The 18,196-nt window shown below is 38.5% G+C and overlaps 1 protein-coding gene across 5 annotated transcripts in view; it reads right to left on the bottom strand.

The window, feature by feature from the left end:
• LOC114786960 (neurexin-2-like) overlaps positions 1–18,196 on the bottom strand; it is a 196,735-nt gene that overhangs the window by 154,276 nt on the left and 24,263 nt on the right. Inside the window, exon 1 of one of the 5 annotated variants that reach the window (XM_028974654.1) lies at positions 6,205–7,574. The exons of the other annotated variants lie outside the window; for them this stretch is intronic. Coding sequence (XP_028830487.1) covers positions 6,205–6,337 — 133 coding nt within the window. The 5' untranslated portion in view covers positions 6,338–7,574. Of the gene's footprint in view, positions 1–6,204; positions 7,575–18,196 lie in introns of those variants that run through there. 5 annotated transcript variants of the gene reach the window in all.

Genomic DNA, 18,196 nt, shown 5'->3' with positions numbered 1-18,196 from the left:
TAATTTAATGTTGCATTTACTGTGTAACTGCAATCACTGCAGACAGTGAGACAGTGACTAGAATCAGCATTTTCTTTAAGGCCAGGTTCTGTATACCTCCGGGTTTACCAACAGAAGCTGTTCTGAGTGACTATGAATAATGACTTATATTTCAATATTTCCAGTATTTTACAAGGCTCAAGACAATTTGCCTCAGACCTTTTCTAGTAATAAAGAAAAAAAACTACAATGAAAACAATTATTTGGTCCATTAAAAAGACTTAAAATGCCTCAAAACGGGTTTGGAAACTGGAAATGAATGAAACCCTCTATGGTACCTGAAAGGATGGAATATATCCATTACCACAAGGGTTTTTGTTAGAAAACCCCTTTCAATTATATTAGTAAATCTGAAAAATCAGACGCACTGATTAAAGAGGCAATACAATTGGCGTTCACACTAATAGATTATCTAGTGCATCTAGTTCGTTGTGTGCACCATGTGCTGCGCAGCAGTGTATCACAATGACAATCACTGCACTTTCACTTTCATATTTGAGAAATGCATTTAATTAGTTTTTTTTCCCTTTGACACACAGGTTTGCAGTGTTAAGTGAAAGTGAAGTGGTGTCATTGTGAAACACGGCAGCACAGCACATGGTTTTCTCAGCTGTCAAGGTGGTCTGAACTTCCCTTTTCTAATTAAATTCAGCACTAGCATGGATCTGCATATGTGAAATGCCAACTGCCTTGGTTTTCGTGGTATAATTTATTCCTTGACCCTGGCACAATGCTCAAAGCTGACAAACTTTGCTAGGAAAATAACTGATTAAGATAAATTCAAACTAAGAACCATCCTTGAAGTCCTGCATAGATTATAGAAAGCTTGTAATATGAACACACACACACACACACACACACACACAGATATCACTGTATTCTATTGGTGAAATCAGGGACGATAATTCAAACTAACCAACACAAGCCAGCTTCATTCCTAATTTTATTCCCTGCATTGTGGTAATGAGATTGAGTCATTTGTTATTCATAATAATATCAAAAAGCAAATACTGCACTCTGAATGGTGACTGAAAAAATGTGACCATCAACTAGCTGGGTCAAAAAAAACCTTCCATGCCTTACTTTCTTCCCATACACTACAACATATAATACTCATTGCTACTGCTATTAATGCGGCCCAATTTTAATATCTGAACTGTAGCATTGAGACCAGGGTATGTTTGACACAAATCATATCAGCTGCAATCAAATCTACTATTGATCCATTTAAGAACAGGTTCCACATATTTCTCCAACACACCCTGTCTGATTAAAGACATTGTCACGCTGACTGGACATGGCAAGGAACGAATATGCATAAACACGACATCACGAAACGGGTTTATTAGAATAACACAAGACCAAGAAAACATCACCAAACTATGACCCAACAGCAAACAGTCGAACAGGGTAGCTTTATGCAATCATATACAGGTGAAGACAATCAACTTGGCAACACAAGCCAAACATGAACCTCCGGTCCAAATCCTTGACCCAGAGTAGCCCCTTCCAGACGGGATCATGACAGACATGACCTCCACCTAAAGTTGGGGCAAACCATAATAATTGAGTATAATGTGAGCATAAATTATATTATATATATTATGCATTTATTTATTTTAATAATGCATCATTGCTATTATTTTTTCATTAATCCTAGAGACATAGATTAAACCTTAATGAAAGGAGAAAAAAATTGTGCCTTTGTACAACAATGTTGTGTGTTGAGATGGCCAAGGACATTCTGGGGGAGGGGGAATGGTATGCGAAAACTGGTTCCTTTGTCTAGTAATGAAATAGGCTTTTACTAAGGCTGAGGCACAAAGCAGCAAGAGTGGTAACCTTGATGGACAGTGTGCAGTAATCATAGCTGACACCCAGCACATTTCAGAGCTGGTCTTCTAATCCTGACCTAATACATTCTTACTCAGACCCCCCAGGTGGGGATCTGGCATGGCATGTCCAGAATGCTAAATGCTAAAGAACCACTCAGCTTCCATGAAGACCCTTTTAAAGGTTGGTGCCAAAAGACAAGTCATGTCCACAGGGAAAGTCATAATGGCTGCCACACTGGATTACCTGCAGTCAAAAGAGATAATGAAACATGGCCAGGAAATGGATGAAGGCAGGTTTAACAAATGCAGGTTCAGAGAGGAGTGCAGAGGTCAATAAAGATGATTTTATTAGTCAGGCAATTGGTTTATTTCTTGGGCAAATATCAACGATAACAATCAAACCTTGCATGTTTCTGACATGTCAATAAACATCTAATCTTTCAATCAATTAACTGTCAGTTTTTGTCCTTCTTGTAATCCATCAAATTACTGGGTTGTAAATAAACCAGTGAACGATGTGTGGTGAACACATATCACAAAATTATTCTGCCTGTACCATACACACTATATTGTATATGTTTTATACAGTATAGTTTTTATACAGTATAGTTTTCATTACCTGAAATCTTTTTATCACAATTATTCAGTCAGTAAGAGCTTCAAAGTTACACAGAAGCTCAGAAACTGCACCAAGGCTAAAGACTCAATCTTTTTTTCCCTCTCTATTGTTCTTTGTGAGTGTACGTGGAGCTCAAGGACAGCACAGCAAAAAAAAAAAAAAGGCAATAGGTTTTGTCAGGATTCCTGTATCTGACATTTACTTACTTGGAGGGACAGACATGTTTTAGGATGCTCAGTTGCATGAACTTGCATGAGCATGGAGTGTGTGAGCAAAAGGGGAGTGTAATTTCTGTATGTATTTCTCAGGCCACGGAGAACACTACTTTTGGAGCCACATTTAACAAATAAGAAATACTAAACTGTTAAACTTTGGAATTCTGGCAAATGACAAGGTAATTGTCATTGTGATACAGCACACAGTGCATTAAGGGTGTTGGAATTAATCATATAATCAATGCATTGTGATGCAGACATAGACTATTCTGTATTGATTCAGTTGCTTTTCTGACAGTGGCATTAAAAAATTCATGTGGCGCTGCACTCTACGGCCCTGTTCTCAGAACACGGTCAAAGTTGAACTTTGACCGCTGCGCACCGTGATGTATTTTAGCGTGACCAATAAGATCAAAGCAGGAGAGTGTTCCATCTGTCCTGTTGAAATATACACACAAAGCGGGAATGGCGGAAAAGCTGATCTTTACTGTATCTCAGTGTTCAGTGATCTACAGCACCGGGAGTTTGGAAGACCACACATATTTTTTGTGCTTAGTCCCAGGCTTCAGGGACCAGATGAGCTTGGACCAGTTTGCTTGATTCCTTTGCTTGGTCGATCTGCATCAGGACCAGAGCAGATGTCTAACCCCACCCACAGCATAGTGCCGTGTGCATTTAAAGGAGTACTACCTGCATATATAACTGTTACAAGGTGAGCGTGGACTCAGTACGCCGTTTTTTCTGATCATTGTAGCAAATCACACAGGTGTAGCATCCACACAGGACCTTAACTAGGGTGGTAGTAGCCTAGTGGTAACACACTTGTCCATGAACCAGAAGACCCAGGTTCAAAACCCACTTACTACCATTGTGTCCCTGAGCAAGACACTTAACCCTGCGTTGCTCCACTGGGGACTGTCCCTGTAACTACTGATTGTAAGTCGCTCTGGATAAGGTCGTCTGATAAATGCTGTAATTGTAAATGTAATGTTAACTCTTGTATTTGAACATCAATTGACAATATAGAAAATTTATGGGATGCATTGATATCAAGGCATTGATAATCAGAATTGAATTGAATTTTGATACCAGTGAAGACTCACACCTCTACAGTGCACACAACAAAATGTGTTCTCTGAGAAGTGGGCATGGTACCTCAGTGGTCTGCTGCTAGGCCACCACTGTCTGAGTATATTTTACACTTGTCTCATAGGAATAATGGTATGATAAAAGGTCTGAAGGCCACATAGCAAGAAATTGAGACAAAAAGTGTGAAAATGAGTATGTAAAGAATAACAATAAAAGCAAGAACTGTTGCTGAATAGTTCAGGCCTACATCAAACTACATCAAACAGTGCAGTCCCAGAGGTAGAGCTAATTCAGCAGCTTTTCCTGACCTGTGAACTGTTGCCCCAATAATGAACCAACAAGTCAGGCCTGAGTGACACAAACATTTCTCCTCAGGGTACTGTAAGTGATGCAAATAATGTTGGTCTATTCTGATTGATGCAGCATACTATACTATACATACATACAGATTTGAACCAAAAGCAGAATATGTTTTCTGCAGTGCTGAACAAGAAAAAGTGTCTTATGATATTAAAACCATTGACATTATGCTCCAAGCCATTCTGCCTTGCATACCATATCCTTCCCAATAAAAATAGCCTTGTTTTTCTGTTGCACTCACTCATTATCCATAACTCCAATTCCATCCCTGTTCATTGGGTGCAGGGTGGGGACTCACCCAGAGAAGGGTCAAGCCCACAGCAGGACAAACACAAGATTCACATATAATTCACTGACACCTTTTGTCAATTCTTAATGGCATGAAAAACATGGCCAAGTGTGGCACAGTATTGCTTACTTAGAAAAATATGAGCTGTTCAGGTGGCACTAATCACTTTCAAAGACTGTGAAGGTTGCATGTTTCATTCATCCAGAAGCTAATTCACAGGAATATAATAATGAATTCACACTCATAAGCTCTCTCTACTAGATAAAACAGATCCCAAACACATGAATACATGTGGGGGAGAGTAAATATTATTCATATACTTGAAAAAAAATAGCTATTGAGTCAAGAGCAACTCCTGAAGTGGCCATGTGGCTCAGTGGTAGACTGCAATTTGGATGAAGAGCTGAGATCAACATGAAGATCATCTGAGAGCCACAGCCACTTAAACCTCCTCCTATCTACAACTATCATGTGAGGACCCTCTCCTCTCATCCACTCTTCTTCTTTCCATCATTTTGAGTAGAGAGTGAGTGATGAGTCATCCACAAACTCTCTTTCAATCTCTTTCCCTATTTCCTCTGTCCTAATGGACTCTCAGGATTAACTTGACTCAGCCTCCAGTTGACCTACCCAACCAAGCCCTTACTCTTCTGAAACTATTAGACAGTGATACAAGTGCTGTCACTGGACATGAGGGGGGCAGGCAAGACAGAACTGGTTGAGGTATGCCGAGAGATGTGGAGAGAGGGGAGCGGAAGCTGTTAATTTGAGAGTTTTGGGTGTTTCATCTGAGTGTAGGAAATGTGATGTTGAGAGTGTGTATGAAATTTTTATGCCACTGTCAGAAAAGCAACTGAATCAATACAGAATAGTCTATGTCTGCATCACAATGCATTGCATTGTGTGTGTGTGTGTGTGTATGTGTGAGGGGTGTTAAGGACAAAGAAACTGATACTGCCATGTATCTATGAATAAGTGAATGAGTGTTAGGAATTTTTGCATCTCAAAAGGCAGTCAAAGATGGCAGTCAAAGAAGTGCATTATGCCTATGAGAAAATTTACCTATTGGTTAATTGCAAAGGAGATGTGGAGTGCAATCTGTTAAAGAGTCTAAAGATTGAACAGCATTCTGACATCTCTCCCTGGGTAAATGCGTAACCATCTCTCACCATAGCTCATGTGAAAAGTGTGCAGGTGAAAACTATGGATAGTTACATTTGAGCTTTGAATTCATATTAAAACCAGGTTCTACGGGGGGCTAGAGAGCATCACATGGTGTGGATGTAAATTTAGAGTGCTCCCTCAAAACCTCGACAAACTTGTGTTTTTTCTTCTATTTTCATTGTGAAAGTTTGTTCGCAACTATATAGCAGTGAAATGAAGAAGGCTAAACTCAAGAAAGGGGATTCACCGACTTCCTCAGGTAAACAGCAGGCCGAGAAACCGCCGTCTAATGAAAGTGAGGCGGATGGCGATACTTGCGCAGCACAGATTCAACTGTGATTCTATCGGCTATTCAAACTATGAATGACAGATTAAACTGGATGGAAGCTACTTTATCTCAGCTCCAAATTACGCTCTCTGAAACTACCTCGCGTATTGCTAATCTTGAGGGAGCTAAAGCTGAGCATGAAGCCTTCATTTCTGACCTAGAGACTTCCTGTCTGGAAACTCTCGTAGTTAACAAGGCCCTGTGTGCTAAATTGGACGATCTCGAGGGTCGTTCTTGATGGGTGAATATCAAGATTGTTGGGTTACCTGAGAACGTGGAGGCTGGTCGTCCAATCGCGTTTGTGGAACAATTCATCCCGAAACTCCTGGGTGCTGAGGACTTTCCCAAACGGATTAGAGTTGACTGTGCACACGAATCATGATTGCGAGGATACATCATTATCCGGTCAAAGAGATGATACTGCAACTAGCGCGCCAACATGCTCCTTTAAAATTTGGAGTACTCATCTCCATCTTCCCGGACTTCACGGCAGAGGTACTTTCTCAGCGGAGGGCATTTGACAGAGTGAAAAAGAAGCTAAAGGAGGCCGGTATGCGATTTGGATTCTCTCAGTTGGATCTCTCAGGTATTCCAGTCTTCTTTTTCATCCAAGGTCAGAGGGGTAGCTATTTTAATTCGTAAATCTATCCCTTTTAAGCTCATATTGAGTACCAGTCATCCTAATGGTCGTTATGTATTTGTATCAGGTCTACTTTCCTCAACTCATGTCACATTGCTGAATGTGTATGGACCTAATTTTGATGATCCCACTTTAATACTTTGCCAACCACTGTAAACACACATCTGATAATAATCTGATTTCAACTTATTACTAGAACTGAAAATTCCAGAGGAAATTTTGATGGGCCTGTCCAGGCGTTTTTCATAGGAGCGCGGGTATTTGGTGTCGTTTGGAGCATGTTTAAAAATTTGCATGTTAGCATAAGGGGGATTTATATGGGGATTTAATGCACATACTGTAGAATATCTAAATGTTTCTAGGGAAGACTGGGAAGGTGTCTTTAAAATATATACACCTGCTCGATTAACGTTAGACACCAACTTATTAAGTACAAGGTGTTGCATAGATTACACTACTCTAGGGTTAAACTTAATACTTTTTATCCCACTATTTCCTCTCTCTGCAATAAGTGTGACTCTGCAGAGGGTTCGCTTAGTCATCTTTTTTGGGCATGCCCTTAAATCAGTGAAATCTGGTCAGAAGTTTATGCTTGTGAGCTTCACTTAGATCCTGCAACTGCTGTTCTGGGCTGGTCAGTCTCCTTGCAGCATCTTAATAATGCTTCAGTGCCCCTACAGTACAGTATGATGATTGCAAAAAAATCTATCCTTTGCATCCGGAAAAATAAGGCCACTATCAAGGCCACTATTCAAGATCTGGTTGTCTGAACTTTCCTCCACCCTTCATGTAGAAAGTCTTAGATATAGTATGTCTGGAAATATAGATCTGTTTGAAACTTCTTGGAGGCCTCTTTTCAATCTCCTGTTAAAGATTTATGATAATTGCAACACTACTTGAAACCTTGTAGTCGTAGTGTAGGTGTTAATACACCACTTTTTGTAACGCGAACCGGGACCAAAACGAGAGAGACGTGTAGGAGGAAACGAGAGACCTTGGTGCGGCGGGACGCAGGGAGGCAGGTAAGTTCCTCCGCGTTTAATCTGCGAACGTGGACGGCGCGAGCCGCAACACCACACTGATGTTGTCGTTCGCGTATTAAGACACAAGACAGGGCAGGACAGGGTGACAGGAAGGAGTTCGCGGGTCAGCAGAACAGAGAGGACAGGTACGGTCTTACTGGGTTGAAGGTTTTCGGGGCCGAGTCGAATGGCGTGCGTAATTCAATGACTGAGCAATTGGCAGCTGCTCTCCAGCCTAATATATAGGAGTCACGTTACCTCGTTTCCGTGTTACTCCCGGTCACATGATGGAATCATGTGACACTTTTAGTTTAATTTTATTATTTATTTTCCTTTCTGTCTCTCTAAATCTCTTGTTAAAGTTCCTGATAGTGCTGACATTTGCAAACCTATTTGTTCTCTATTTTTATTTCCACTTCCCTTATCACTCTTGCCTAGGTGATTATATATTAATATTTGTATCTTTATTGTCATTATTATTCACAATGTTACATTGAGTAAAAATCTATTTTTGAAGTTTCCTGCCTTTGCACATGATGTGGATGATGTGGTTGACTGCTGAATTTAATCTATTTGAAGGAGATGTGTTTTGTTTTGTGATTTAGTTTTTTCTTGTTTGTCTGTAAATTGAAAAATTATCTCAATAAATATAATAAAAAAAAGACAGGATAACATTGCCTGAAAAGTTAAAGTTACTTATTGGAAATATCTGATAACACACATTGCTACATACTGTATCAGGGACTAAAGAGCATAATAAAACCTACATAATAAATATTTTATATTTTTTAAATACAGAAATTAATCGACAAATTATATTTAATTTTAACTGAATATCAAGCTTTATCAACCTAACTTCACTGCACCTGACTTTAACTGAGTCAACCCTCCAAAAGTCTTCATCTTACCGTGTATGCAGATGCACTCACACCTGCCTGCTGAGATTACTGAGAAAGCTCTGCACTAGTGGCACCCTGATCCTGCATCTGAATCATCAGTGGGAGACGGTCCTGGCGCTTGCTGGACTTTCTTGGGCACCCTGAAGCCATCTTCACAAAAGTTGAACCTCTCTCCTTGAAGTTTTTGATGATCCAATAAATGGTTGATTTAGGGGCAATCTTAGTAGCATCGGTATCCTTGTCCGTGAAGCTGCTTCAACATTGACTGCACATGTTTACTTGCAGGTAACCATGGTTAACAATGGAAGAACAATGAATTCAATCATCACCCTCCTTTTAAAGTATCCAGTCGGCTCTTCTAACTCAATCAGCATGATAGAATGATGTTGTGTTAATGAGAGGATCACTGTAATGATCTCAGCAGTTCCTTTTGTAGGAGGGCTGAAATGCAGAGGAAATGTTTTTTTGGGGATTACGTTTATTTTCAAAGCAAAGACGGACTTTGCAATTAATCTGATCATTCTTCATAACATTTTGGAGTATATGCAAATTGCCATTATAAAAATGAAAGCAGGAAACTTTGTGAAAACCAGTTATTGTGTTATTCTCAAAACTTAAGACTGTACACCATGAGCATGGTGGAGAAGGTAGAGACATATCAAGAGCAGGATAAGAAAAAAGCCATAGGGTGTTGGGGTGAAACTGATAAGAAACTGATAATAAGGTATGAAGTGAAACTGTAAGGTTATGCTTTCTTCTTCCAGTAGAATGGCTATGGAGCAATGGTTCTATTTGAATTTTAAAAGCACCAGTAGTCAAAGAGATCTTGAGCTGATTTAAGAGCTTGTTCAAGAGGCTCCCAAGAATGTTGCCAAAATAGTTCTGAAGTGTCTGGGAGTAATTCATATTTTAACCCCATATTAGACATTTCTAGCAAGTACTCCACTTGATTGTGGTCCCTATTGCAACTTGAAGTTGTTAAAGCAAATGTGCATAGACGTCAGTGTATAAACAGTTGTTAATGTTTAAGCAGCTGCATAAATACCTAGAAAATGTTTATGGCTGCATCAGCAACATCAATTGCTGCATCATGTTGCTGTACCTGGTCTCTCAGAAGTAATTGAACAGTCTGCTTTCCTGGATTTTTTGGTAATTACATTTTGGCTTTCTTAACCAAGATTTACTTTCATTATTCCCTTCCAGGTATAAACATTAATGGATATCAGCCACCATGCCTCTTATTTGTCCTTTGTGTCCCTAGGACTTTTGAGATTTGTATTCCATTTGACTGCTAATGGAGTGATCAGAGCTCTGTGGGTTAATTAAGGATCCACAGTGCTCAGCTACTCAGCATTCTTTTAGAAGCATATGGACTTAATGAAAGTGTACCTGCACAGGTCGTTGTGGCATATAGGCATTAGTTATACATTATTAGTCTCTGTTCATGTCCATTAGCATACAGAAGAGTCATTTACCTTTTGACCAAAATCAAAGAAAGGATAGAAATAAAGTCAATAAATATTCCATTGGCTGAACAAATATGTTTACATGTGCACCAAATTCTGAATACTGACCTCCTTCTAATTCAGGCAATATTTTGATTGTGGTGTACATGAGTTGCTTATCGAGTAGTCCATTCAACTTCTCATTGAATTAATGCTTAAAAGCACAGGCACATCACATTGCATCTATGTCTGGTTTTCCCTGCATAATTTGACCACCCAACTTTGTTTGTACTGCAGCTCAATTCCATATTACAATTTGTTATTTTAGGGTTATACATGAAATGCTGGAAGGACTTTCACACATACAGGCTTTCGTGCATTTGAATCAAACTGAACTTTATATGTCCTCTTGGTGCAGTTCGTTTTTGTTCGTTGTGAACAAAGCAATCACACTCAAGTATGATCAAAACAAACCACAAAATCAAATTGCGAACTCTGGTGCAGTTAGCCTGATGAGAATGCGTACCAACCCAGAACAGGATCAAATGCTATCATATGATTTGAGAACAGTGAATGATGGGTAAATTTCTATGACGCCATATTAGAACCACTGATAAAAAATATTTAGAATTTAGAGATTAAATTTGTTGTTCCTGCAGCGATACATCTAACTAATCAGCAAACAGAAAGCTCTTGTGTAATTTGAAGCAACACATTTTGGTTCACTTGGATTTGTCCCTGTGTGAAAGGAAACCAAAGAGGAAAATTATACAATGTTTAAAATTCACTGACTGATTCGGACCAAAGCAAACATACAAATGTGTGAAAGCACCCTTAATTTTCACTACAGAAGGTCAATCCTGACACAATCCTTCCCAAAAGGGGTGGGGAAGTAAAGTGCTGCATCAAGATAACGTCACAGTCCTCCACATAAAAGACATAATAGTTCAAAGATTGCATGTATTTTATTTAGCCCAGTCCTTCCAAACAGTTCTCTATTTCTATTTCACATACACGCCCACATTTTTTCTCCTTTTCTCTGAGAGACCCCAACTATTGAATACCTGATGAGGAAGAACCATGATAAAGATGTTTAATTCATGAGTTCTTTCACTCTTCATTTTTCATAATACAATAAAAAGGGAGGAGAGGAGTACAGACAGGGGGTGTGTCCACTTGTAATACTGATGGATCTGTGCTGCATATCAGATGTTAGCTTACAAAGACAAACACAAGAGGAATACAGATGAGTGCTAAGGAGTTAGGGAAAGTGGTGAGCCATACATGAGGGTTGGGCTACATACATCTAAAAACATAAATACAGTACTGTGCCTTTGAGGGAGTTACCTCTATGCTCTTTTATTCTGTAGGGACACAGTTGGCTCTTCATTCATTACAAGGATGAATGATGGAAGATGCCATCTAATGTTATCCTGTCTAGAAAACTCCCATGGTGCCTTGTTTAAGTATGGGACTTAAGTGATAATAAGGAATTAAGGGTAATTATAGACATTTACAGCATTTATTAGATACCCTTATCCAGAGAGACTTACAATCAGTAGTTACAGGGACAGTCTCCCTGGAGCAACTTAGGGTTAAGTGTCGTGCTCTGGGACACAATGGTAGTAAGAGTGGCAATCATTCTGTTCAATGTCAATATATGTGTCTATTGCAGGCCTGCACCCATGGGAGAACACTTCCATACCTATGGACAATATGTTGTGCTACACCCACACCCAAGAAGTGAAGCAGCTCCAATAGATCATGGCCAGCAATTCTAGAGAGAAACACACAAGATGGAGTCCACAGACAAAACATTTACCATGGCAGATCATTAAAACTAGAACAAAATATGTGTATGTGTGCAGTTTTGGGGATTAAAGGAATACATGTACCAGTGTTACGTATTTAGAATACAAAATATGAGTAACTGTATTTCGTTACATTTGCTGTTTAAATGAGAGATTATCAGAGTACAGTTACTTTGTTGAAATAAATGGATTAAACTGCGTGCGCAAAAGCCATCTGCCCGTTTCAGAGAAAGCACAAGTGTTCGTAATAGTGCGTGTAATACTGGGCGTAATAGTGCCAAACGTTTCCGCAGAATGTTCAAGTACAGCATGAGTGCGAGGCATAAATAATTAATGCATTTTTATAATAATTTTTATAATAAATATATTGGTATTGTTCATAAGGCTTGTAACCTCATTATTTTGTAAACTTAGTGTTTGTTTTTTTGCTAGCATTAGAAAAGCAGCACCTCATATTATGGCAATTGTTGGATTTTTTGGGAATGCGCTACAAACTACATTTTGGGGCATGTATTCTGTAATCTGTAGAGGAATACATTTTAAAAGTAACCTTCCCAACACATAATGTGTGTACATATGAAAGAATAAAAAATAATCCCTTTTCACTTTATTTCCACCCACTCACTTGCTTAAAGAATTTTATGTCCCCTGCATGTCAAGAGTGCAGCTCACAATTGCAATCAGCAGTATATGTGACGGCAGTCGCTCTCTCGTGAATAGTTATGGGAATTTAGGTTGTAAAACAGGAATGTTTTAGTCCCAATTTTTTGTTCCCATAATAGAACAGATACATCATAACCAGAAGCTGAAAGAAACAGGAGCAAGAGATGAAAAGCTGTGGTTAAGAAATGTATTGAAAACTTTTTTTTAACTCAAACAGGCAAATTGTTCAACCAAAAATAGAGGCAATTAAAAGTGACAGTAACAATATACCATTAATGCAGCCATCAGGACCATACAGTCTACTGTTTTCATCAGAGAATCAAACTTTACTCCAACAAAGTGCAAACCGGCAAGTTTGGGGCATGGGAGGAGGTGTTTTTGTTTTTTGTTCTGTTTATAGATATAGATCTTATTGTTATTGGGCTGCAGTGATAATAAGTAAGGGCCTTAATTTGAGTCATAGAATCCATAGAATGTACTGGAGTGCAGTTGAGTCTCCCATTTGATATTTAAGAAATGACTCTTACTGTGTTCAACTTTGGCAGAGATGACATGTTGTGAGAGGCCTTCCCTGTGCAGCGAAACAATCATGCCATGTCCAAAGACAGAAGTTTTTCCAAAATTCAGGTTCAAATTGAGGCATAGAATAGGACACTTTTTCTATTTTTTCATCAATGCCAAAGTAAAATTTGTTAGTTATTCTGTTAGTTTACTTGATTTAGGGGACTGTTTAATACATTTAAAACACTTGTACCTCATTTCCACTACACTGGTGTTGGCCGGTGCTAGACTGGAAACACCGAATCCATTTCATTGTAATAGAAATCTTGTGGACTGCTACTTTTACACAGCCTGTTCTTTTTGTCTCTGTTGTCTTTCTACTTTCTTTTAGCTTATTGACAGTTTGGTTGTTCGTGTGAAACTGGTGATTTTAACATTTTCCCTTATTTCTTCATACACTATCTTCTACTGCACTTTTTAAATTTTTGATTTGATTTCTTCAGTACTCCACGTTACCGGACATTTTCTCTTTTACCAGCTACCAATCACTTCACTCACAACGCTTGATGTTACGGGTTCACGGTACTAGACCAGCAAAGTTTTGGGGCAAAATTGTGGGCCGAATTGTATTTTTGGGCATAGGCACTAAGTTTTTTTCTATGGTCACTGGTTCCAAAATTAGAAACTGACACAGGAACCAGAGCAGTGGTAAGGTGGTTCTGAGGTCTCCACAGCTTTGTTTTCTGACTGGAAATACAGTGCATCCAGAAAATATTCACAGCGCATAACTTTTTTGTTATGTTACAGTCTTATTTAAAAAATGATTAAACACATTTTTCCTCATAATTCTACACTCAACACCCCATAATGACAACATGAAAATATTTTACTTGAGGTTTTGGCAAATGTATAAAAATGAAAAAAACTGAGAAAGCACGCCATGTTAGCTGAGTGACCAGGGAAGATGGGCTGTCACAATTGGGTGCAGCTGGGAATGCAACTGGCACCAAACTGCATGACAGCAGGGCTCCAGTCATGGACATGTGTGTCTATTTAGGTACATGGCTGGAGCCCAGTTATAAGGACCTGTGGAGCAGCCGATCGGGGCTGCGACATTCATGTGGACCGTGTGACTTGTGTGCTGTTTTCAGTTCTGGCAATCGCCACACGCCTGCGGGTTAGTTTCTGTTCTCCCACTTTTTTGGCTCTTGTGCCTGTTTTCTTTCCTTTATATTTGCATTTAATAAACCATTGTTTTCCAGTATGTCCCATTTCTGCGCTATATTCCCCCTGTCAGTTTGCAGACATGACATGGGCCTTAGTCAGAGAGGTGACCAAGAACCTGATGGTCACTCTATCAGAGCTCCAGGTGTCCTCTTTGGACAGAGGAGAATTTTCTAGAAGGAGAACGATCTCTGCAGCAATCTACCAATTAGCCAGGTATGGTAAAGTGGCCTGATCTAACACACTTAGCAAAAGGCACATGGCAAAAGACACCTGAAGGACTCTTAGACCACGAAAAGCAAAATTCTCTGGTGTGATGAGACAAAGTTTGAACTCTTTGGTGCGAATGCCAGGTGTCATGTTTGGAGGAAACCCGGCACAGCTCATCACCAGGCCAATAGATCCTTACAGTAAAGCATGGTGGTGGCAGCATCATTTGCAGCTGCAGGAGACTAGTCAGAATGGAGGGAAAGATGACTTCATCAATGTACAGAGACATCTTGGATGAAAACCTGCTCTAGAGCACTCAGCAGGATATCTTGCAGCAGAACATTGACCCTAAGCACACTGCCAAAATACTCTGTAAATATCATTGAGTGGCCCATCCAGAGCCCAGTCTTGGATCCAATTGAATATCTCACCAAATTTGTTTGTTTTACACTTTTAGAGTGTCCCTTCCTGAACACTTTTGGTTTCTGTTGGAAATATGAAAACTACTGTCTGAAACATTTGCACAACAATAACTTTTCTAAGAGGTTGTACCTCCCAAGAAACTAGGATGTGGGGTTTTATTGCTCTTTTTACTAAACTTTCTTTTTTTCCTAACATTAGAAAATTCATTATGAGTGATTCATTAGAGTGGAAGGCAATCAACATATGTGGAGCAAATAGATTTTTTTATGGAGAATCCAAATTATGTGAGTCTGTTGGTGAGACAATGGCATTTTTGAGTTGAACATCAATTAATGTTTTATTTCTGTTAAAAAGATAAAAAACAATGAAACACCAATGAAATGAAAGTATTTTATCTATTTGGCTACACTACATTGTTGCACCTCTGTTATACCTCTCAGCCTCATAATGGCTACTATTAAGTCTTGTGACCAACAACAATTGACTATTAAGACACATGCCAATGAGGACTGTTTTGGACTGTAACAGCATTCATTTTATTGCCTTTGCCCATTACCTTTATGCTGACATGACACATACATGCACACACATTTTTGATATAGTGGACAGTAAAATATTCCTGACTGGTGTTGCTGGATGATGGTACACCATTGTGCCATTTTACTTAATATCAATGTAAATTATCTCTGTTGTATATTTATTAATTGCTCACTCTGCTAGTCCATGGCCCAAGTCAGATATATTCAGGTACAGAACAGATGTATTAAATAATATCTGTGGAACTGAACCATGGACTCACTTACACAACAAATATGAGTCGTGGAACAATTCCACCTAACAATGCAGGAAGGCTGACAGGCTGCTCATTAGTATACATGAAAGAAGCCAGGCCAGTACAAATCAAAATGTGTAAATTAGGTAAGTGCATACATCAGTGTATGTCCATACTTTTTTTCAGCTATATATGCCCATATACATATACATATACATACAAACAGGAACTGGGTAAATAAGAGCCAGAAATCTTGAGACACTGTTCTTACCTCCTCATCTATTTGCTCACACAAACACTGTTAACTACCATTACATAAAGTCTGCTTCAGGCTGTTAATATGTGTGTGTGCACATAAACAAAAAAACAGGGGAAACAGTCAATTTGTGTCCTCCGAAATAAATTTAGTTTGTGTGTGTGTGTGCGTGTGTGTGTGATTATTTGTGTGTGTTTGTGTTGGTTCATCATGAAAGTGGGAAGGAAAGGCATAGCAGGGTTCATAGAGTTAATACAGTTAATTCAGTTTTTTTCTGACACTGGTCTCTGTAATGCACAGTTTATAGAAATAGAAATAGCAAATTTATGTTCCTCCTAAGGTTTGTTTACAAGGATATTTGACAAATATGCACATTCATGCACACACGGGCACCCTTTTTAGACAGCATAAAATAATAAAACCACCTCTCAGAACAAGAACAATAAATGCATGTTTGCCATCAGTAGATAGAAGTCCTGATGCAAGACCAATATGTCTGTCTATCCTTCCACTCAGAATTAGAATCAGAATTATTTAGGTGCAGCTCTGCTCTATGCTTCTTTGCCAAACCTGTTTCTCAAGTAAATTTTTTAAGAGCTACTGGAAACATGAACAGTGGGAATGCAGAGGACATGCTGGCAAAGATTTCCTAAACAAGCTGAGACTCATCAATGAAATATTGACTGCTTTTCTTCAGTGACAGAGAGAAGTTGCTAAATAACATTATGACAATTTTGAATGAACACATGCAGACTCCTTAATAAGACACACTCACACTCCCCAAGGAGTTGTTTGTTTGCTAATGCTGCCACTCTATAAAGAGACAGAGTGTTCAGCACTCGAAGTGTTCTTTGTCTGTACCCAGTCATAATTCAGGTGTGCTGTAGATGTACTACATAACCATATATTATATTGCCTCATCAGTAGTAGTGATGCCAAAGACTCTACAATAACTTGCACAGTGCAGGGACACATATAAACCGGCTAGTGAAGTTTAAGCACATAAATTATAACATGTTTCTTTCCTATGGTTCTTTGCATGAGAGAGAAGCTTGAATTTCACTCATCTGGAAAAGATGATGGCACACACCTTCAGTTATTCAAGAGAAATGCAGCAGAATGCAGGACCTCCAGTGAAATGCTGCAGTGTGATCAATAATGACTGAAAATCAAAACCTTGAGTTTTATGTGTGTGAATGTAATGTTTGTTCACTCATGGCATATTGCTTAATGTGTCACTTTGGCTCTTTGGTAGTTTCAGGGCCAGTGCTAAGTACTAAAACTAGTAATTGTGAGAAAACAACATATTACATACATATTAAAAAAGGGTGGTAGTGACATAGTGGGTAACACACTTGCCTATGAACCAGAACCCCACTAAGTCACAGGTTCAAACCTCACTTACAACCATTGTGTCTTAACCTTAACCCTGAGTTGCTCAAGGGTTATATTTTTACATAAATATGTAGAAGAACTTGGGGGCATACACAGATGGGGCTCGCTCATAAAGGCACAACTCTGTTATTGATTGGTTTGGTTGCATTCTTATTTACGCCCCCACCACAACCACAAAACATGCATAATTCATAATTTAAAAAATAAATATGGAGGTAAAAAAAAAACTGGAGTAAATCCGTAACACAAAAGAAATAAGATAAAGAAAAAAACAGCTGTCGGGACTTACCTGTCACAGAAAACAACCAACTATTCATGACTGCTTTAGTCAGCTAAATTCCTTACAGTCTGACAACACTAAAACTCATGAATTTCCTCTGGATAGATCTGCTGTTTTTCTGTAATATATTCTTGCCCTGATTCATAATATTAAACAAGAGACAAGCAGGAGACAAGGATGAGAAATCCTCTAGGAAGGATTTTAATGGAGCCCTCCATTAAAATTATTATTAACTACCTATGCCAGTCTAGATTTATGCATCTAAAATAGCTGGTTGTCATTAAAATCACAATTATTTGCTGTTTGTGGCTAAAATAAAATAACATCCCTGATAAATTTCCTATTCTGCTCATTATTAACAGCATTCCCTAAAGAGGAACTTCAAACCTGCAGACAGGATTACTGTATGGAATTCCACAAGAAAACTTTCATTTTAAAGCTTGTTTCAATAAATGCAACATATAAATCTTTCTGATAATGTCCCATCAGTTTTCGTTTACTGTAGGATTGGAAAAGGTTCAACAATGGAACAATTTAATATATATATATATATATATATATATATATATATATATATATATATATATATATATATATATATATATATATATATATATATATATATATATATATATATATATATATATATATATATATATATATATATATATATATATATCAATTTCAGTAACTGCTCAATTGCTGTTTAATATACAT

This window comes from Denticeps clupeoides, chromosome 1 (assembly GCF_900700375.1).
Source record: "Denticeps clupeoides chromosome 1, fDenClu1.1, whole genome shotgun sequence".
NCBI classification, from domain to species: domain Eukaryota; kingdom Metazoa; phylum Chordata; class Actinopteri; order Clupeiformes; family Denticipitidae; genus Denticeps; species Denticeps clupeoides.
The sequence above is the reverse complement of the archived record's forward strand: the minus strand, read 5'-3'. Positions and strand labels throughout refer to the sequence as shown.